At 32.5% G+C, this 23,579-nt stretch overlaps 1 protein-coding gene across 2 annotated transcripts in view; it reads left to right on the forward strand.

The window, feature by feature from the left end:
- Positions 1 to 23,370, forward strand: part of Egfr (Epidermal growth factor receptor) — a 221,836-nt gene extending 198,466 nt beyond the window's left edge. For both annotated transcript variants that reach the window (XM_074179006.1, XM_023165393.2), the window contains exons 2-5: positions 10,088 to 11,618; positions 15,713 to 16,114; positions 18,273 to 19,713; positions 21,980 to 23,370. In XM_074179006.1, the coding sequence (XP_074035107.1) occupies positions 10,088 to 11,618; positions 15,713 to 16,114; positions 18,273 to 19,713; positions 21,980 to 22,771 (4,166 nt within the window). In that variant the 3' untranslated portion in view covers positions 22,772 to 23,370. The remainder of the gene's footprint in view (positions 1 to 10,087; positions 11,619 to 15,712; positions 16,115 to 18,272; positions 19,714 to 21,979) is intronic.
- Positions 23,371 to 23,579: the final 209 nt, after the last annotated feature.

Here is a 23,579-nt window from a genome sequence, read left to right on the forward strand (position 1 = left end):
GGGTACCAGGGTTTTTTTGATGTGGGAAATCATATGGGAAATCATGATGTGTACATATAACTTTTGCAAAAGTTATTTTTCAGAAACGAACAAAAAAATTCAATTTCAACACCCTGTATCTCCGAAACGAAACATATAGACCTTTTTTTTTAAATAGACTACGGAATACGTCACTTGAATATTTTAACGTACTTATGTTACACTCTGTACATGAAGAACTGAATAAACATTTTTATATCCCAACCAAAGTTTTTTTGTAAGAGGACACTAATTTGAATTTGAATGTGCAAAAAGGATTTTTTTTCGAAATAATTCACATCGGAATTTTATTAACGAAAAAACTGAAATCAAAAACTTTGGTAACATTAACAATCATTTCTCAGATATGTATTCATTAAATCAATAAAAGTATTGGTGGAATCTTCAAATTTTCAATGTCTCCCTTGTCTTCCTAGTTAGCTCTAAATAAAGTCAGAAATATCAGCAATAATATTGAGATACAACCAACAAACCTAAAGTACAAAAATGTTCAAAATTCCATGACTATTTATATGCAAAGTATATGTTGTTCTCGTTTGTAATATTATTCATATTTTATATCAGTCATTACATTTTTATAATTTTAATGATTATATTGTCTGCAATTTAAACATCATAATGAAGTCTTAATTAGATGGAAGCTTGACGAGTTGTACAAACAGGATTCTTTTATTAAAAATTATGTTATTTTCTTCCTAGTTATACATGGTCTTCACATGTTATGGATTATTTATATCTGATGTGAAAATGGATGTTTATCCAATACAATTTCATTAGTTCGGACTTCCATTGTCTAATGTTACGTAAAATGATTTGAAATCCCTAAAAAAATTTTAAAAATTAAGAAGAATAACTGAAAATAACAATTATATTAAGCAAAAAAACCCTGAAATGAAATTACAGTGAAATAAAATACAAGTAAAAAAGTAGAGCAATTAAACAAAAACTTGAAAACTAAAAAAAATTAAGAGATTCCAAGCCAAGTTACTTCACGACGTTTCGATTGTTAGTATCCACAATTGTCTTCGGGTGATGACTGGACTAATTCCTCCGAGAGATGACTATGGGTCATTCGAATACATTCACTTATCTCCTATTTCCGCTTCACCGCTTCCGCGGGAGATGACCGTTTGACGAGAATTGGCCATTTTTTGCTTGATTATGGGTTTCCCTATATTTTGTTGGACAACATGTATGTAGCTTATTTGAATTTCCCTCTAAACCAGTGTTTTTTTCAAACACAGGGTGTCCGGTAAATGCAATTCTCGGAATTGCAGTCCGTTCAATATAATTGTTAATTTCAGCTATTATTTTTAATTTTTTAATTTGTACTGGTTCATTTGTGGATTTCAAATCATTTTATATAACATTAGACAATGGAAGTCCGAACTAATGAAATTCATCACGAAACATTTTCAATCACCTTCAAACAAACGTTTATTCAATACAGTTACAAATCTTAAAATATTACTGAACAAAATCACAGAATTCCACGGCCATAAATAACAAAACGAACGGCATTTCGTTTCCTAATTTAGTGAACCAGTTACAGGATGAGCAATTTTCAAAATTACCGTACATTAATTAGCAAGACTAGAATAGAGATGGAAAACAACAAACAAATACGTTGAAAAATATTTGTTAATGAAATTTCGATAGGGTTCTTTGAAATAATGTGAACTTGAAAACTTTCAAAAAATTAGCACTGGGTAACGTTAATGTGTGGCTCAAAATCATGTCGAGACTTTTCGAGTTTTGTTACATTTTTTCAGTTATAATTTTCAAAGTCAGTGTTCCAGTTCTATTCCAAGAAAGTTTTATGAAACTAGCATAATTAAACACATCAGGGCAAATAAACATCATTAGGAAAATCTATCACAAGTTGATGGTGCAGTGGTCATCAATACTGGAAGTTTCGTCCATGCCTGGTTATGACCAGAGAACATCATTTTACTGTTAGGTGGGTGATATAATACAATGAAAAACAAGAAAGAGGATTTTATTGAAGTGCCCATATAAGAGCACGCCACTGTAAAGTATTTCTTGCGCGGCGCCATCCAGCCATCATCGACTCGTTTATAACGGGAATCATAGCAGCCGCCGCACACCCCCTGATAAGTGCAGGACAACTGCACTGCAAATATTGTTGGTTCGAACCAACAATATCGGGTAGTTATTTCATACGTAGAAAATAATCGAATTCGATAATCACTCTCACTTCCATTCCCTGTCTGTATAGAACAAAATAGAATAAAATATAGTTGTAGTGTCAGGAATGACAATCATAGTAAATTTACATCTAAGAGCGTCTTACAATAATCAAAATTGAAGAAAATAGTGTCAGATTCAATTGATTGAATCAATCTAGCAACTTGAAGACAATTATTTCTATGGGTTAAAATATTAAAAGCATTTGTATGAAATGAACTATTAAAATAAATTCCAAAAAATATCTATTCTCCAAATATTTTCAATAGAGTAAGGTTCTAGATCCACTATTATATTGACTATGAGCCTGTTGAATACTTTCATGATATATTTTTGTTCAACTGTTGGTGGCATTTCATTGAAATACCTAATACATGCATACTCTGGAGTCTTTTCCGATGATGAAAATCTGTGGATTGTGATATTATAGTCGGTATTATGGTTTCGTGTGTTTAGACTATATTGTATCTTATGCAATTCAAATTTATTGCGATTACATTACATTAAGCACAATTCACTATAGAACTGAAAGAAAATAATACCATTTCTTTCTTAGATACAAAAATAATTCGCAGAGATGACAATTCATTAATAACAGATTGGTATAATTTTTATTATTATTAATAAATAATAATAATAATTGCTTTTATTGATAGGAAACAAAATACAAAGAAAATATATTACATATATATATATATATATATATATATATATATATATATATATATATATATATATATAAATCAAAAATTAAACAATTTGTGGACACAACACTCAAAAAAGGGGGGCATCATGCACACTCGATTAAATCTCTATTTGTATATATATATATATATATATATATATATATATATATATATATATATATATATATATATATATATGTATTTTTTTTTTGATTGATGCAACTAATTTTCCTTTATTTTGAGTATTTCAATACTAAATTCTACAAAAAGGATTTGAAGCTTTATATCTTCTTTATATATATCTTTATGATTCCTTTTCAGAAAAATTACTCAACAAAATTATTTTCAGTACTGTCAGTAAGACAGAAAGTACAAATGATAATGCTTGTAGTTAGATAGAAAACACAATGAAATATTTTTCTTTTCCTACTATTGGAAAATCATCTTCCAAAATAATTACAGTTTTTCGCAATGAAAAGAATATCAAAATTTTCAAAAAGAATATTAAAGTTATTGGAAATACTAAAACACAGTTGAAAGATTCTACAACTGATAGGAATCAAACGTTGTTTATAATATACCATGTGATAATTGTGATTTGAATTATATTGGAATAAATTCAAGAACATTATCAAGCAGAATAACTTCACACAAAAGTGATATAAGATCAAACAAAAATTCATGTGCACTAGCTCAACATTCTATTGGAACAGGACACAAAATTAAATTTGATCGAGCAAAAAATTTATATTCAGAAAAAAATATGCGCAAAAGGCTTTTTCACGAAAAGGTGCTTATTAACAAAAATCCTAATAATATGAACAAAAAACAGACATTGAAAATCTGAGTATAATTTACAATTATTTACTAGACATAGATAACTCTCAGTAATATTCTCAATTTGAAATAATCACACGTTGTATAAAATTCATTCAATGAGCATTCATGAAATAGAAATCTTTCAATGATAATGTTACTCTTGTCATTACAGTAAGCTTTGAGCATGACATTACTAGTATCAGATATCTGAAAATGACATTATTACCATCAATGTGCCAATTTTGTGAAATTTTTTTATCAATATTCAATTTTAAATTGTAGAACTCAGATTACTTGTAAGTATTGTCCATTTCTTTAGTTCTTTTCTATTGTATTGTATATATATATATATATATATATATATATATATATATATATATATATACAGAATTTGAGAAAGGACTAACGTGATCTTATATTTTAACGTGTGATCCCTAACACATGTTTTACCTATATAGATTTTGGTTTCAGTTCAACTATGATTTATAACTTGTATAATACTTGTTTTCTGATTGTATGATTAATTTTCAATAAATTATGGAGCATCAAAAAGCGTGGCTTCTGTCTTCGAGGCTTGGCAAAGAATCTCCTGTTGACAAAAAAGTTGAATCGTCCTCTCTTTCCCTGGATACCAACTACTAATTGTCATAAGTTTGAATTTCGAATATTCATATTTATAATACTACACAATTATTATACAAATACTATACATAGCATAAACATATTTTCTGTGAGGCTTATAGCTCCTCAGGAAATGATGCCAAAACGCATCACTGAGTGGAAGTTGGCAAAATAAATGGTTCACTTTGCTCCATCATCCAAATATGTTGATGTCATCATAAATGCATAGCAGATAGATGAAAATTTATAAACAAACAATTTAAAAAAAAACAATTGTTTTTAAAAAAAAATGATCCTGTTTCCCAACCAACCTTTTTCAATTCATTTATGTTTGTCCGTGCTGGTAAGTCCTAAAAAGCTGAAAATTGGTGTAAATGTGCTTCTTAAGTCTTAGATGCGCACTATGAAAGGAAATTTGAATATTCCAACTGTGGCTCCCCTTTCCTTCAATCACGATGTTGACGTATTGCCATTGTAAAAAGTCAACCATTTGAAATGTTTAGAAATCATTACATGTCAAAATTCTGGATTATTGCACGATGATAAAATAGATTGGAATTGTTTCTCATTATTGAAGTAGAAATTGTTATTCATTATTTTACAGTCTTATGATTCGTTCGAATATAGGTGTATAGTCAAGGGTTTAGGTAATGAATTCATCAAATTCATCATGTAGAAATTTGACACATACAGCTCGTCAAATCTAGGAAGAGACTTGGGACTCTGACTCTCATAGTCTTCTAAAGAACGCACATCTAGTGGGCGGACCATAAAGGCATTCTGAAAGCTCTTCCTACCTTTGACAAGCTGTAGTAATGTTCTTAATGATTCAAATTACTATAAAAGCACGACACAGAATTTGTACAAACAATATTGTAATGCCTGACGATGATATCGTATAGCGAAACTCTCACATTGAAGTGTGTTTTTTGAATACGTTATAATAGATGTTCATCCGAGGAGCGTTGGCTACTTGTCGCGCTATTCCACTTAATAACGGAAAAATAGAGACCACGAGAACTTCTCTCGTCTTTACTGATCTATCTAGACCTTTATCCTAGGTCTAAACAGACCAACTCAAGCCAACAAATCAAAAATGTGTTCCTTGTTTTTTGTCTCTTGCATTTCAATTGGCGTAAAAATACTGTTGGTTATTTCCAATAATAAAAAAGGGATACGGCTTCCACCCTCAGAATAAAACAACCCCCGGCTCCAGCGTCAGCTTTTTCTCAGTGTCTTCTCTCTAGGGAGAAATATTATTATCATTCTTTCATTATGGCAGCTATAAATTACATATTCTTTGTCAGAACGTCATACAATCCCAATTAAACAATTGGGCATTTGGAATTTTTTCCACATCCAGAATAATATGTGCTACTTGAGAGTTCAAATGAGTGATTAGAAGGTCCTCCTAACAATGTCAAAAAGTTATTTTTGATAATAATGTGGTTACTCATCCTGTTTGACATGAATAAGTGTAAGAGATATGTAACTGCCATTGAATTTTTCATTTCAGGCATTGTTAGACAATTAGATGAATACCTTCATATCCTCTAAATTGCTGTTGCAAAATGCAAGCAATTATCACTACCCACTAAACAACAACTATATTGAATAAAAATCCACTTGATGGCGTGTATATGAGTTATTGCAATATTTTCAAAAAAGAATAAATGATCATGGTTTACGAAGCATTCAGATTTCAGTAGGCGTTGTGGTGGGTTTATATAATGTGTGTATTGGGAGAGATTGATGAAATATAAGAGATTCAAGTTCATTGCAAAAAAGTACTTATTTTATTAGTTGAAAAGAGAGGCGTCCATCCATATGCCTCATTTGTATTCCAAATCTAATTTCCTATACAAAAACAAAAGCATCCAAGTGTTACGTATATTATTGTTTGTTTTGCATTCTTGTTCCGTCTACGCATTAGTTTTTAAGATTTACAACAACATAAACCTCACAGAACTAATAACATTTATGAATTTATGGTCATATTCAATAAGTTGAGCGATCACCAAACTCAAACACATTCAAAATTAGCTCTCAAAACAAACGAAGGGACTGTTATGGCTATTTACGAAGAGAAATTTATCAGATATTTGACTTTCGTCACGGACTGTGCAGAGTAACAACTTGTTCGCCTACGTATATTCAAGTTAGATATACCTACTCAGAACGGTGTGGGTAATAATATCAATGTTGTTAAGGATACTATTTCTCTGAGTTCTGTTGACTGGACAAGTTGCTAGAAAATATGCAACGTAATCGTAACTTGAAAGTAATATTCCGTTAAATTTCATCATTTGGTGTCCTACATATGTTATAAGATTAACTTGGTCGGTATACAGTTGTATGGTGGCTATGCGTTATTTATTCGACGAATATCAGAATTTTCAATGCCTCATGTCAAAATCATCTAAAAAGTCATTATATGAGTCATTGTTAATAATTTTGATAGCTTCGAGAATAACAATCTTTCAAATGAAGAAAATATTTATTTTTCAAACATGACGATCACATAAAAATTACTTTTTGTGGAATGTGGTTTAAATATTCCATTCATTAATTGTACTTGGAGAGTTGAATTAAATATTGAATTGTAAAAAAATTGAAAGTTTCATGCATTGGGTCTACCATTAGTGTTATCACAAAATAAATCAAGGGTCGACGAATCTAGTGACTGAGGTCACTCAATGCACTACCAGTTTTCCAAATCTAGTATCGTGGAAATGTTGATAATAATAATAATAATAATAATCTTTATTCAATCCTTACAGATCACATACAGCATGATATAGGATACGTCACAAATAAAACACCGTGTGATGGTAGACAAATTCACAATCAACAATATTAAAATATCAATATTCAATAGATTTGTACACATATACATGAAAATATTTATTACATTTATATTCATACATATGAGCAAACACATTTTCATTTTCCATCAAGAAATTATTTGATACTACAGTAACATTTGTCTTGCAAATATACTTTCAATTTTGATTTGAAGTTTTTATTCCGTTGCTATCTTAGGTTTACGGGAAGATTATTGAGAAACTTTATACCTCTATATGAGGGGCTTTTTCCATAGAATGATGAGCTGTGTGCAGGAATTCTGATGAAGTCTCCATTTCTAGTTGGGTAACCATGTCAATGAGAAACTGTTTGACACATCTCAACATGTTGCATAAATAACATTATACATTTGAAAACATAAATACATGGAACTGTTAAAATTTTATATTTTTGGAAATAAGTTCGACACGATTCATCTGGTTTTAGATTGAAAATGAGCCGAATAATTCTTTTTTGGGAAACAAATATTCTGTTAGAGTCACTGAAGCATCCACAGATGTTTATATTATAGGATATGTTGCAGTAGATTAGAGCATAATATACATTGATGAGTGGATTGGTATTGATCCTATTTTTTAACTGCAATATAGCACTGTATTCACTTTTTATGGCATCAATATTATTTTCCCAACTCATTCATTTCACTATCTATATAAGTTCCAAGGAATTTCGTAACTTCAGAAAGATTGATGGTACTATTTTTGACAACCACTTGAATATCAGTCAGATCTCCACCTATAGAATGGAAATGCATACAGACTGTTTTCACACCAATTTATGAATTCTTCTGCTAAATTATTTAGTTTTGTAGTATCATCTGCATAGAGAACTACTGAATCTGAACTGATATAGTCAGGTAGATCGTTTATGAATAACAAAAAAATAAGCGGCTCCAAGATCGATCCCTGAGGAACTCCCAGGTCCATCACATAATATTCCAATTTATGCTCTCCGATTTTACCTGACATTTTCCTGAAGCACATGTATGACATCAGCCATGACAAGAAATTTCCACGAAAACCAAGGAAATATAATTTACTTTCGATTATCTCCAGGTCAGTAATGTCGAATGCTTTCGAAAAGTCGAAGAAAAGTGCTCCCACATATTTCATTATATCTAGGGAGTCGTATATATATTTGAAAAAATTGTACGAAGCACTTTCTGTCGACTTACCTTGACAGAAACCATGCTGATATTTTGACAGTATTCGGAATTTGAATAAAAATGAGTACATTTTATCTTAATCACACCTTTCAAATACCTTTCCGATAATGGTGGGAATTGTGTCGAAAATTACACATAATAGAGAGGTCGCCTTTCTTGAAATTAGGGCTTACTACTCCAATTTTGGAAAAATCGGGGAAAACCCCGGAATGTATGGAGTAATTTATAATGTGTGCTGATGGTTTGGCGATATATTGAGCAATTTTTTTAATGACCTTCGTTGAGATGCAATCTATTCCGTCAGAATTGGTGTTTTTCAATGAGCTAATCACATTCACGACGTCAAAATCTAATACAGGGGAAAATGAAATGTTTCACTTGTGTACATTGCGGTAGCATTTTTTTTAACTGAAGTGGTTGTCGACAGATATTTTAGAAACTGCTGATATAGTTACATATTATGATAATGCTGTATCGAAGCTATTTTCCGGGTTTGTTGGCCATAGTCTGCAGGTTTTTATGCCTGACATTTCATCTACTCTCTACGGTGGTAGATAACTATCAAAGGACACCTCGAGTACGAAGTGCTTCTAGTACTACTACTTTAGTATTTGCGATAGAGGTTTTCGTTTGTTGCCAAATACTTTTGAAAATATTTACCGCAGTAGTAGACGAAAAGTCAGGTGTGAGAACCTGCAGAGAATAGCCGGAATATAGCTTCGACGCAGTTACTCCTGTCTTGAAACTTTACACCCTTTGAGTATATTGGAGGTTGGTCGATGTTGCATCACCGCATTATGCCTTGACTGTTCGTCAGTATTCAGATCAATATTTTTCGCACTCAATTGAGAGAAGAACATTTAATGGCCTCCACGGTAACTAGATTTGTCTCCCGCTGTCTTCTGTTTACGGGGATCCCTGAAAAATCCACTATATAGATTTACGTCAAAGAATTGGACAAGTTCTGTCGATTCACGCCGAAAACGCTTCGGAAAGTGAGTCCAGAAAATGTTTTGAATATAATCTTGACTGTTGATGGGTACTGATGGTCATCAGTTTGAACATTTACACAGCTATGTAGTAAAGAGACACCTAAAGAAATTCAAATTTTCAAATGAAAACTTCGTTTGGCCTTCCGGTATTTATACTTAGTGAGTATATCGACTCATATTAGAAAATTATTTTATACCTGATTTTGACAATTGTCTATATGAAGATGAGTCGTAAAACTGTATTATCAAGGTACAAGGTAAAATTGATCTATCAGACACATCTTACCATTTATCGAAAATAATTAATCATGTATTTTAGGATTCATTTCAAACTCACATCATACATTTCAATGATAGGTACACCCTTTGAATTAATGTTATATTAAAAATTTGATATACTCAGAAGTTTCAGATTCATTTATCACGAAAATATTTGCTTGACAGTGAAATTATATCAATAGTTATTAGGAACATTTCAGTATCCTGTGTCACAATAAGGAAGTATGAGACCTGCTTTTTGACTTGCTTAATAGACAAACTTTATTTTTGAGTCATCAGCAATTTATTACTTAACGAAGTCAAGCTACATTTCTATGAAGTTCTGTGAATTTATATGGGCAATAACTGTTCATTGTGTTTTCAACCATAATCAATGATTATTTACATATTTCTGATATCATTTTTTGTTTCAGTTTGTATTGGAACCAATGGTCGTATGTCTGTCCCATCTAATCGAGAACGTCACTATAGAAATCTAAAAGAACGCTACACGAACTGTACTTACGTCGATGGAAACTTGGAATTGACGTGGCTTCAAGAAGATAACTTGGATCTCAGTTTTCTCCAATATATAAGAGAAGTAACCGGATATGTTCTGATATCTCATGTGGATGTGAAAAGAGTTGTCCTTCCTAGCCTCCAAATAATTCGTGGAAGAACGTTATTCAAGATGAATGTGCGGGATGAGGAATTCGCTCTGATTGTCACGCTTTCCAAAATGTATTACCTGGAATTGCCTGCCCTTCGAGATGTTCTAAAGGGAAACGTCGGATCATTCAACAATTATAACCTTTGCCACGTCAAAACAATCAACTGGAAGGAAATTATGTCCGACTCCAAGGGTAATTTTTCGTACGTCTATAATTTTGCGTCCCCAGAACGTGAATGTCCGCCTTGCCATAAAGACTGTGAACACGGATGTTGGGGTGATGGCCGTGAGAATTGCCAACAATTTTCAAAAGAATTTTGCAGTCCGCAATGTTTTCAGGGTCGCTGTTTCGGCCCCAAACCTAGAGAATGTTGTCATCTTTTTTGTGCTGGAGGATGTACAGGACCTAAACAAAGTGACTGTATAGCATGTCAAAACTTCTACGATGACGGAGTTTGTACCCAAGAATGCCCTCCGATGCAACTGTATAACCCGACAACTTATTCCTGGGAACCAAATCCAAATGGTAAATTCGCTTACGGTGCAACTTGCGTTAAAAAGTGCCCAGAACATTTGCTCAAAGATAATGGTGCTTGCGTACGGACTTGCCCGCCAAATAAACATGCGGTAGACGGCGAGTGTGTTCCATGTGAAGGGCCCTGTCCAAAAACTTGTTCCGGTGATGGTACTATTCATTTTGGAAATATTCAAAACTTCAAGAATTGTACAGTTTTGGAAGGAAATATCGATATTCTGGAAAACTCCTTCAAAGGATTCCAAAGTGTATTTCCTAACTACACTTTTGGTGATAGATATCCAGCAATGCATCCCAGTGCTTTGAGTGTTTTTAGTACCCTGAAAGAAATAACTGGGTATCTGAATATACAAGCATATCACCCCGATTTCAAAAATCTTTCATATTTTTCCAATCTTGAGGTCATCGGCGGTAGAGCTTTGTACGAGTATTCAACGTCTGTTTATATTGTTAAAACATCTCTTGAAAGCTTGGACCTAAGATCTTTGAAGAGAATCAATATGGGAACGGTGGCAATATTAGAGAATAAACACTTGTGCCTAGCTGAAGGTATCAACTGGGATCTGATCCGAAAGAGTCATGACAATCATCTAATGTTATCGAATAACAGCGACCTGAACAGTTGCAAAGCAAGAGGTCTTGTATGTGACGAGCAGTGTAGTAAAGATGGCTGTTGGGGACCAGGTCCAGACCAGTGTTTATCCTGTGCTCATTTCAGACTTGGTACTAAATGTTTAGAGAACTGCAGCGTAGTATCCGGGTGAGTACACTTTTCAACAATGATATTTTGTATAGATTTTTTTAAAATAATGGATCAAACTGTTGTTAGGAAATTTTCAAGAACTCATGTGAAACAGAATGAATTAAAATGAAATATTCACCAGAGTGTTCATACCGCAGTACCAAGTTCAGTTCTGAAAATTTAGAAGTTGCTAGTTGCTTTGACACACCCTGCAAGTTCAACATTTTCAAATGCTACGTTGATCTATGTTTAACTTTTATTCCAATATCAATTTGATGTCTCAATCCATTCTGGAAATATTTTCTTTCCATATTTTTCAATAAAATCTATCTTTGATTGGAATAAATATGAACAGGGTAGGGTGTATTATAGACATCGTTTCTTCACCATATTGAGAATGTGCGTATGAATAATGTATTTAAAATTTTGAAGGGAAGCCTTTGATGACTAGTTAAAAACAAAACGTGGAAAATATCTTCGGGTGATCAGCAGAACGGAAGTGTACTCTTATAACATACTAGTACTATGTTGCTGTATCGCTGCTGTTCCAATGTTTTGACAGAATCAGAATCAACGAAGTTAGGCGTGCGCAGCGTTATAGAACAGTGCTTTCAAAATATTGTTCTACAGCGCCATCTAGTGGCGAGTTACAGAAAAATTGATAGCCTAAAAACCTTCCCTATGAAAAATTACTTATACGTGTCAAGTTTCATCACGATCGGTTGAGCGATGTAGAAGTTTATCACTTACCAACCAACAAACATCCATTTTTATATATATGATTTCGATAAAATTTATTATCATCTTCAAGGAAAAGCTACAAAACTTGTGTGATGATAGTACAATATAAAATTATTATAAAAGGGCTTAACTCATTGTTTGTGAGGATGGCCGTGTCGAAAAGAATGTTATATTTAAACAATTGAAACATGTCAATACAATAAAACAAGTCACTACATTAAAAGAGGTTGACTCCTCCTCACAGATTATTCAATTAATTTACTAAAAATCGTTATTTTTTTAAAAATTTTGGATTATGGACTTGTTTGGTTGTATTGACACGTATGTGTATGTGCCCAATATTGAATTATATTAAAACTGGATTTTGTTGAAATATATCGAAAAACATTATTTCTAAAATGGGTCGAGAAATAAAAAAATTGATGGGAATGAAATTCATTGAGACTTCAATGTCAAAATTATCAGAGGGGTCAATTAAAAAAAACAAAGTGGGGTTGAGTTGAAAAACAGCCTTGGCTGATACTCCGCCTATTCACCATATACTGGAAGTTTTTTTCCTTGTTTTTGTTAATTGTTCCTGTATACTGTTTTATTTTATTTTTGTCCATTCCATTTGTATTTTTATGGTGAATAAAGACGTGTTATTATTATTATATTTAAAATGATACAACTTGCAATGCAGCATTCCAAAAAATATTTCAGAATAATGAACCGTATTCACTAATAGTCTATACATAATGTTCAGAACGATATATCATTTATATCTCCAGATACGTCTAATGGTCCACTGAACTTGAGGTTTTCTTTGTACTATAGTATTCACGAATGCTGCTTTGACCAGATCAAAGACTCTTGGCTCTTTCTTTGATTAATGATTCCTTATGGACCCTAATTGGAAACTTTCCAATGTATATCTCTCCTGATTGAGTTGAAAAAACAAAATACACAATACGATTTAATTATGTAACATTTTATCCTTGCATTGTAATTGCTACTAGTGTTTATGGTTTTCCATATCTAGTGATTTTCGTACGATGTTAGGTTCCATCCGAACTGTATTTTACTTTCTTTCCGACATTAAATATTTCCTCATAATAGTATGAGGAAATTTTTATATTTTTCTTTCTATTCATGAAAATAATTAAATAATTTACTTTGAACTTCATTCAAAATACGTTTCACTACAGAGCAGCTTCTTAAGTTGAACAAATTCTCTATTAAACGACTAACAAGAAGCTTATCTCTCACCCTTGTTAAATTTCCTAGAATGAATAATCGTTATTGGTCAATCATTGTATTGTAACTACTTTTTTCACCAGTTCAACTGAAGAAGTTATTGGGTTGGTGAAATGTTTTTTGAATCCGTTTTAGGGTTTTTAAAATCTTTGCCGTTCCTTATAAGAAATCCCATCATTTAATTTGTTTCGTTTGCAATTTTATTTATATGTGCTTTGAAATTAAGTTTATCATTTGTTACGATTCCCAAATCTCTTAACTCACTAACTTTCTGAATGGATTTTTGCTTGATTGCATATAGTTAATTTATTTTATTTTTATTATTCGTGAAGCTCATGTGAAGGCATTTTTCAAGATTAAGGGAAAGTGCATTATTATTACCAAACACAGAAAATGTATTCAAGTCGTCCAGGATGGCTCTGCAGTCACTTTGATCCCTTATCCTGTGGAATATTTTTCAGTATTCATCTCATATAAACAAAATAATGAATTTACAGTTGAAAGATTCACAGAAATAGAAAGGGCTTTGCCCTTTTCACACATGTATGAAATTCTTTATTGGTGTTTTTATATTTTTCAGACTGCATTTTTCTTATTCGATCATTAAATCAGTAGGAAATTTAAATTTTTCAATATTACGTACAAGTTAAAATATTTGACAGAGTTGAACAGATGATAATATTCCATTGCGATAAAATACTTACGAACTCATTATATTTGTTCAGGGTGTTTAGGGTGAATACAATTTTTTTCTTTTTTTGGAAAGGAAGTTTTTGGCTTTACTACTCCGTCTTGATACAAAAAAAAGTAGGAATCTTCCAAGGAAAGGAAGGAAGTAATCAATTTGAAAATAAGTAACTCTATACATGGATGTGTAGATCATGCAAAGAAGTAACTTTCTGACACAAACTGGAAGAAAGCCCTTCTGAAACAGATACTTTCATATGAACATTGAATTATACGAAATAAAAAAAATCTTTCGAAAGAAATAATACTTTTATATGAACACTGAATTATACAGAAGATACTTTTCTCTACTCAGTTTGTATTCCAAACATTCGTTATGGAATAAAATCAGATATCATTCACAGGAGTTCTACTTTAAATGTATGGTAACAAATTGCACTTACATGGAACACTGTCATCGTCACTGGTAGACATCGATGTTTCGCCTTAAGACACTTGCCTTAAGGCTCTTCACTACCAAATTGGATAACATTTTAAAAAATACACACAATTCATTCGTGAATTACGATTTTTAATGTATAGAGTTACTTATTTTCAAATTGATTACTTCCTTCTTTTCTTTGGAAGATTCCCACATTTTTTTGTATCAAGATGGAGTAGTAGAAAGCCAAAAACTTTTTTTGCCAAAAATTAATCTCTCCTAAAAATATAACCCCTTCAATTCAAAAAGTTTTTCATTCCATATAATTCACAATTCCAATTGCTGAAAACATAGCAATACTTTTTGGGAAAGAAAGTTTTTGGCTTTCTACTACTCCATCTTGATACAAAAAACAAGGATGAGGGAATCTTCCAATACTCTTTTTCTTTCACATATAGATTTTGATATTTTAAAACCTGCAATAGATGAAAGATAAATCACCTTATGTGATATAAAAAAAAATCGAACTGTAAATACTTTCCCAACGAAATTTTTGAAATTAAAAGAACAAAACAAACGGTATTTATTTTATAGAATCCATTAAAATCCATTAAAATCAGAGTGATACAAAACTCGTTTTAACTTCAAGTTCTGTGGACATACCTGGCAGCTGAACTGAGTTCGAAAGACAAAAACAATTCTGTTCTCAATATAATCAAGGAAATATTTACATTGTAATAAGTTGTGAGGCATCATAGATCCTTCAGTAGTAGTAGTAGTAGTAGTCCTGTTCGAATCAGAAAGTTTCCAATCAGGAAGTCAGATTCAAGAAATTCCAGTGAACAAGGAATAACCCTGAGTTAGTGAATGAAGTTAGAGTTAAAATCTTCGAAAATTTGCAAATTGTACATTGTTGATTTCTACCACTTATCGAGTTCAGTTGAAACTGTTTCCACTATGATTATATCTTCGAAATTTTTTTTCCACGATAATTTGTTTATTCAAATAATGTATTTTCGTTTCACAGAATATATCGTGCAGAAAATAACGAATGCAAACCTTGCCATGAACAATGTGGATCTTCTTGTCATGGACCTGGTGCCAACAATTGCACGTCCTGCAAACATCTACAGGATGGAAACTTTTGTGTTTCGAAATGTTCCCAAAACAAATATGAAGAAAATGGAGTATGCAAAGAATGCCATGCCAACTGCGTAGATAGCTGTACTGGGCCTTCTGAAATTCTCGGTGAAGGTGGATGCAACTCCTGTGAATTGGCCATCATGGACGATACTAATTACGTTTGCTTACACAAGAAGGATAACTGTCCTGATGGTTACTATTATGAATATGTAGGTCAGCATATCCAAGAAGAAACTAGCCTGAAATTGTTAGCAGGAAAGGGAATTTGCAGAAAATGCCATCCGAGGTAAGTCAGTCATTTAATATCTCATCATTCATTGTGGGCCACGTAATTGATAATCTCAAGAAAAGAAAATTAATTTTATTGGGGTCCCTTCATAAAACAAAATAAATCAGCGTGGTCCAAACAGAACTGGCTGGTATCTTAATCACCACAAAAGAATAACCAGGCAAGGAATTTCGACAATTGCGGAACTAGCCATAGTTCCGCAATAATATGGGGCTAGTGGACACACCTCTATGCAGAATGTGTGAACAGGAAGATGAGACTGTGCGTGTTCGGCGAGTCTTGGCCTACGCCTGCCGATATAAAGGGGATGTCTCCCAGTGACCTGTCCACCTTCCTGGAAAGGACAGGATGAGCGATGACCTAGGAGGACAACTCCTCGGGAGGATGTACAATGGGTCACATGTGGCCTAAGTGCTGTGAGCTAACTCTCACCCTCCCTACTCTACAGATACAGATATAGAAAACAAAATAAATGCTATTTAAAAAGTTACATACATAATGGTGCAACGGAAAGTATCCACATAGATTTTAAGGTTTCAGTGAAATAGAACAAAAAACACTTGGATACGTCAATTTTGATATAAAGGAGAAAAGAAGATTCAAAAGATCAAAATCGTTTGCAAGAACATAAAATAACATTATCAATGAAACCATTCTTATTGGGTTTATATAACTTCGTCAGTTATTTCGTGAACGGCTTTGAAAGCATTGGTCCGACAATTCCGGAATTAATTTAAGAAGAACGCAAAGCGTTTAAGTAAAGACCCGCACTTATTATACAACATTCAATTTATTAATGCACATTTTATTTGAATGTTGCTGTGAATATACAAAATTTATGTTACTGAAATAACAGTAACATACAGATTTGCTGGAAGAGCGATTGTCCTTTTGATAACAGAAATATTCGAATTGATCAAAATCATAATGTTGATCGGTTTCATTTCCAGCAAGATGAAGCTTCCCCGCACTATAATGCCGCTGTAAGGGAATTTTCAAATAACCGGTTTCCCGCGGAATTGTGGCCCAATTGAATGGCCTGCTAGGTCACCTGATTTATCGCCTTCGGGGCCAATTGTAAACAAATGTTTTTCTACGGAGCTTAATTTGATATAAGACCTGTAGGTATTATTATATAATAGTAAATGGGTAACATTTTCAAAACTCGTCAAGTTTCAATAAATGTCTACGCAAATGAATTGAACCGTTTTTATTTCTCTTTGAGAAAATATTATTACACTTATCAACATTGAAACCTAATTGGGGAAAATAATCATTAGAAAACTTGAAAAACAGTGTATATACACAGTAGAATAATACAATTTTACTATGGTATTTATTTGAACACGTAATAACTGAATTTGTTTCAACGATTACGAAATTATACGGCTGAGACTCTGGAAGCCATATTCGAATTGATGACAGAAGTAAAATCCAACAAGTAAGATATCACTAGAAAGGTAATTTTGTACCCTTTCAAACGAAGGATTATTATTCAACTCCTCATTTTACTAAAGGTTGAGCCCACCCCCGCTATGGATTGAAACTGACAGAGTTAAGAATACGCGGAAAAAATTCCCCCTTGAATTGAAAATCAATTTGTCCCAGAATTCGTTGAAATCCACTAGGACCCGAGAAACTAGGTAGATGTTGGATACACTCTGTTCGACTATCTCAATACATTACAAAATAATTAAAAAATTGATAAACATCCCGCACTTGAGGAAAAAATATTAAACACCAAGATTCAACCCAATTTTCAACAAATATCTATTTTCTGCTTGGATTAAATGGTGTGAGGCATGAAATCTATAGAATATATTATCTTTGAGGGTTTTTTCGTAAAGATCTTATGACATTTTCAAGAGCAACAATACTTTGTGAAAAATATACTTTCTGTCGGTGGAACCGTATTGCAATTGATAATTTGAAATATCAATAAATCAATATTGTTTAAATATAATTTTGTTTCTGTGGTTCAGGAAAGAATGGTAAAATAAATGAAATTTGGTTTTAATTTATTTGTGCTATTTTCATACTTTGGAGCTTTCTTACTTCTACGTGAGCTTGAAGAATCCATCCAGGGACAAGTTTATTATTATTATTAACAAACGTCTACATCCAATAACTTTTTATAATTTTCTAATTTTTACAGATGTAAGGAATGCACTGGATATGGATTCCATGAATCCAGTTGCCAAAAATGCATGCAATACAAGAAGGGAGAACAATGTGAAGATGAATGTACACCAGACTATTACCCAGATGTCAACACAAACGAATGTATTGCCTGTGACGATGAATGCCGTGGCTGTACTGGTCCGGGCCCTGAAAACTGTGTGGTGTGCCAGAATTTTAAAATTTTCATTGATGGAAATAATGACGATAATAACACCGCCTTTGTTTGTGTTGCCTCCTGCCCGGCAGATTTCCCACATAAAGTATTTCCGGATGATGGACATGCATCGGCATTTTGCTCAGATGTAGCTACAAGCTCATATTCAGTCTATCCAAAAAATCCTTACGACATTGTTATCATAATTGGCGCAGTAATCGGTGGAATATTTCTACTGATACTTTCGATTGGTTTCATATGTTACTACCAGAGAAAGGAAAAAATCAAAGAGAATGCAATGAAAATGACTATGGCTCTAACTGGTCTCGAAGATAACGAGCCGTTACGCCCCAGCAATGTAATGCCCAACATAGCAAAATTAAGGATAATAAAGGAGACAGAAATACGCCGAGGAACCATTCTTGGTTATGGCGCATTTGGCACAGTCTACAAAGGCGTCTGGGTACTTGAAGGGGAAACGTCTGCCAAAATCCCTGTCGCTATTAAAGTATTGAGAGAAAATACAGGAGCCAACAATAGCAAAGACTTTTTAGATGAAGCCTACATCATGGCTTCAGTTGATCATCCCAATTTACTTCAGCTTCTTGCTGTATGCATGTCTTCACAAATGATGCTTGTCACCCAGTTAATGCCACTAGGATGTTTACTGGACTTTGTGAGAACTAATAGAGACAGAATTGGGTCTAAATCGTTATTGAATTGGTCAACACAGATAGCTAGGGGTATGGCTTACTTAGAAGAAAAACGTCTTGTGCACAGAGACTTGGCAGCTAGAAATGTTTTGGTGCAAACTCCAGCATGTGTTAAAATAACAGACTTCGGACTAGCTAAACTTTTAGATATAAATGAAGATGAGTACAAAGCAGCTGGAGGTAAAATGCCTATCAAGTGGTTGGCATTGGAATGCATTCAACATCGAATATTCACACACAAATCTGACGTCTGGGCATTTGGTGTCACAGTATGGGAACTGCTAACCTTTGGAGGACGTCCTTATGATAATGTTCCTGCTAGAGATGTACCTGAATTATTAGAAAAGGGAGAGAGATTACCACAGCCACAGATAGCGAGCATAGATGTTTATATGACAATGATCAAGTGCTGGATGCTAGATGCTGAGAGCAGACCGTGCTTCAAGGAGCTGGAAGACGATTTCTCCAAAATGGCCCAGGATCCTGGAAGGTATTTGGCTATACCTGGAGATAAATTCATGAGGCTGACAAATTTCACTTATCCCCAGGTAATGAACAATTTATAAATTTAATACTCAAATATAATATTGAAATATTCCTATAAAGAAAGCGTGATTGATAGATTCAATTTAATCATTCAATAATGCGAGAATAAATGTATATTGAAATCATGCTATATGCAAAACCAACACAAGAAAAAATGTAGGTATTTGTTTATTCATATTATCTACTCTTATCAACTGATATAAAAAAATCGAAAGCCACTCTAAACTTCAAGCAATTGTTGAATAATTATGGGCTAATGTAAAGATAAAATCATTTATTATATTGTCTCTTTCTGGAGACTAACGTTCATCACATCAATTCATAAGTTTCTTTTATTTCTTCCTGCAGATTCCCCCACTTTTAGAGTATCAATAAGAAATTATCAAACATGTTTAATTTGGTAGATCTATATGACTCAAATAAATTATACAATGGTATTGTGATACTAATCTTCAAGTTTTGTAGACTATTGAACTTTTTGTCTAAGTAATAATAATTATCGATGTAAACACAGAACCTTCCAATGCTTGTCGCTATGAAGTTCTTGTGTACCTGAAAACGTGTGTAGATTTCTGAAAAAAATGCTGTGCAAACAAATGAAAAGAACACATAAATTTCCCGGTAGTGAATTCACCTTGGAGACTGGCGCTTGAGTAAACATTATAATATATATACATATAAGTAGGTGCTATTTGAAATTTTCGAAACACATCAATTCCTTGAATCATTAATTATCTTCCAATAGTAACAATATTACAACAATCAAAACAATCAACTCCATACACTTCTGCTTTAACTAATCTTTGAAGTGAAGCCATTAACTTTCAACAATAAACTTTCTTTATACACTTATTGTCACAATGAACAACAGATAATTCTTCAATTGAAGAAATAGTGAATAGAAACAAAATGAAGTAAAATAGTTGCTGTATCATAATGATAATATCATAAAATTATGACTCCTTCAAGTATACTATCATAAAACATATTCCAAACAGCAAGCATGTTGTTATAAAAATATATTGTAAATTCGTCATAAGATCAATTTAATGAAATGAAATGGTAGGATAGTAGCACTAAAGAAAAGTGAGTTCAGAAACTATACTGAACTTTACTCCAAGTTATTCGAATGGAGGGAAAGGCCAATTTATCAGATAGCGAACTCAATGTAAATAGTGGGGTTAAATATTTCTGTAAATTGGTGATATGATCGGGGAACTCCATAATGTTTTTATATTTATGTTATAATGAAATCGTAAATTGTACTAATTTTTAAGCACATGAAATATTTGAACTATTCATATCATATTTTGACGCCTTTCGATACTTTCTCAATACCTTCAAATTTTGTATATATATATATATATATATATATATATATATATATATATATATATATATATATATATATATATATATATATATATATATATATAGAAAATGATTTTTAGGTTTTCTTTCATTTAACTTTGTTATAACAAATTCTTAATTCTTCAATTAGAAGCCCAGTTATTTCATTTATATGATTTTTCCATGAGATTTTATTATTCAATATAACTCCCAGAAAGCGAGAAATATCAATATGCTCAATGCTACTGTGATTTACTCTTATTAATGAGCTAGAATTCCTATTCAGATTTTTCGTTAGAAACTGCATGAAACTGGTTTTTTCAAATTCACTAATAGCCCATTTTAACACATACATTGACGATATTTCATAGGATGCATTGCCCTGATAGTTTATTCCTAAATCGTTTCATTCATCGACTTCAACAAATTATTTTTCTTAATGATTTAGGTCCATTTCCTGAATATATATGAAAATGTTTTGCGTTTGTTTGAAATATAACTTGAAACACTAGCAACGATAGCGTGTCGAATGTAAATTTTTCTGAATTATTATTTTTTTTCTAATGGTGACTATCAGAAACACATTTAAGTATTTGAGTTTGTAATATTCTTACATGTGCAAACGTTCCTCTCCAAATGTCTATGACATTTCTTGTATCAACTGTAAATATTACCGACTTCTTTTCGAGTTGTTTAAATAAACGATTTACTCAGGTGTCTTCAGGTTACAAATCCAATATTTTGAGTAACTTGTGAATTTTATAAATACAATGTTCTAAACATATCACACTTGTAATCTGTTAAGGAATCTGGAGTTACGAGTCACATCAAGTTTATTATTCTTCCAATAATTGTGTACAATAATTTTTCGTCACACCATTTTGATTAAAATTCTCAATAACTCTGAAATTTTTTCAGGACGATAGGGAAACAATCAGAAATCTTACTTCAGCTTTGGAGTCGTCGGACTGTATATCAGAAAGTGATGAACACCATCGAAATCAACCAAGAAATTCTCTACATACTGGACGGCTGTCTATGTCTTCTGCTTCTCCTACACCAACTGCCAACGGGTATTGGCAATCAGCACATCCTATGGCTTCAGACGGCAGTACCTCACAGTATCAAAACAACTTGAATCAAAAAATTTTAAGATATGTACAGTCACATTCACTTGATCAAACCCATTCAACACAATCTGATGACTCCAGCATCAGATATTGTGGCGATTCAATAAAAATGAAAAACGATATAGGGTCTGACGAATACGATTCGGCTAGATCACAAGCACAAGTGGGTACCCTAAAACTTGAACTGCCTGTCGACGAAGATGACTACTTGATGCCTTCTCCACAGCAAACTCAAGGAAATTCAACTTACGTTGATCTGATAGATTCTAGAAAATCAGAGGGTGCCAGCGCCAGTGTCTTGAAATCCTATGAAGATTTTTATAAAAATAACATAGATAATCCCGAATACCTTATGAATAACGATACTCCAAGTCAAACAATAGGTCTTCCGACTGTTTCAGAATTTGTGAATGTCTGTTCAAAAACTCCTGTGGAGCAATTTGGTTTCCAGCCTACCCCGAGTTATCTTCCTCAAAAAAGTTCTGAGGAAGAGTCGGATCATGAGTATTACAACGACTTCGACAGATTACAAAGGGAGTTGCAACCCCTCCAGAAAAATAAGGATGGATCTATTGTTTGAGTAAAGGAAATTAAGTAATGTTTGTACAAAATTCAAAGTACAATTCAACGGCCTTTTGTACTTTCAATTTGGAGGCAAGGCTGTGTGAAATTATCATATTGTGCTACTTAATTAATATAAGGGACCATTTTTAGCATTACACTGTCTAAATTATGACAATAACCCAGTGCCATGGCATGGCATTTAATGTACATAATTTTTTCCATTTTCTCTTATTGTAAATAAATAAAAATTTAATCTTCTTGGGTAAGTTATGGAAAGGAATTGTGATGCCAGTCCTAGATATTCTTGCCCAAACTATCTGTGATAAAATAATTATAGCTTACCTATTGTATAAATGGAATCTGGATTATTATGATGTTGAGCACAAGTTAAATCCTTTTAGATTTTATTCTTGAAATGTAGTTATAAATCTCAAAAAATCTCATTTGTACGTAATTTTATTTATGTAGACATAAGTGAATTTTTCGAAAATGTTATTACTTATATTTTTGTTATTTGCACTAAATCTGTGCCATTTTTAAAGATAAAAAGTGCCTTGTAAATATATCAACATCTTCCACATTATAAAGAATTTTTAATAAAATATATATTGATTATTATTTGATTTGATTTGGGTTACACAATTTTAAAATGTATTGATTGGAGATATGGTTATCTTCATGTCTTGCCATATCTGATGAGAGATCTAGATACGTTTAATCGGCAGACTACTAACAATTTATTCGAAAACACTTTGTTAGATTTCCACTAAGCAGTTTACAAAACCCCTACACGTGTTTCGCTTCATCAAGCCTTTTAATACCAT

This window comes from Leptinotarsa decemlineata, unplaced genomic scaffold, assembly GCF_025532065.1.
Source record: "Leptinotarsa decemlineata unplaced genomic scaffold, Ldec_3_MD MMD2_tig00004307_RagTag_RagTag, whole genome shotgun sequence".
Taxonomy (NCBI): domain Eukaryota; kingdom Metazoa; phylum Arthropoda; class Insecta; order Coleoptera; family Chrysomelidae; genus Leptinotarsa; species Leptinotarsa decemlineata.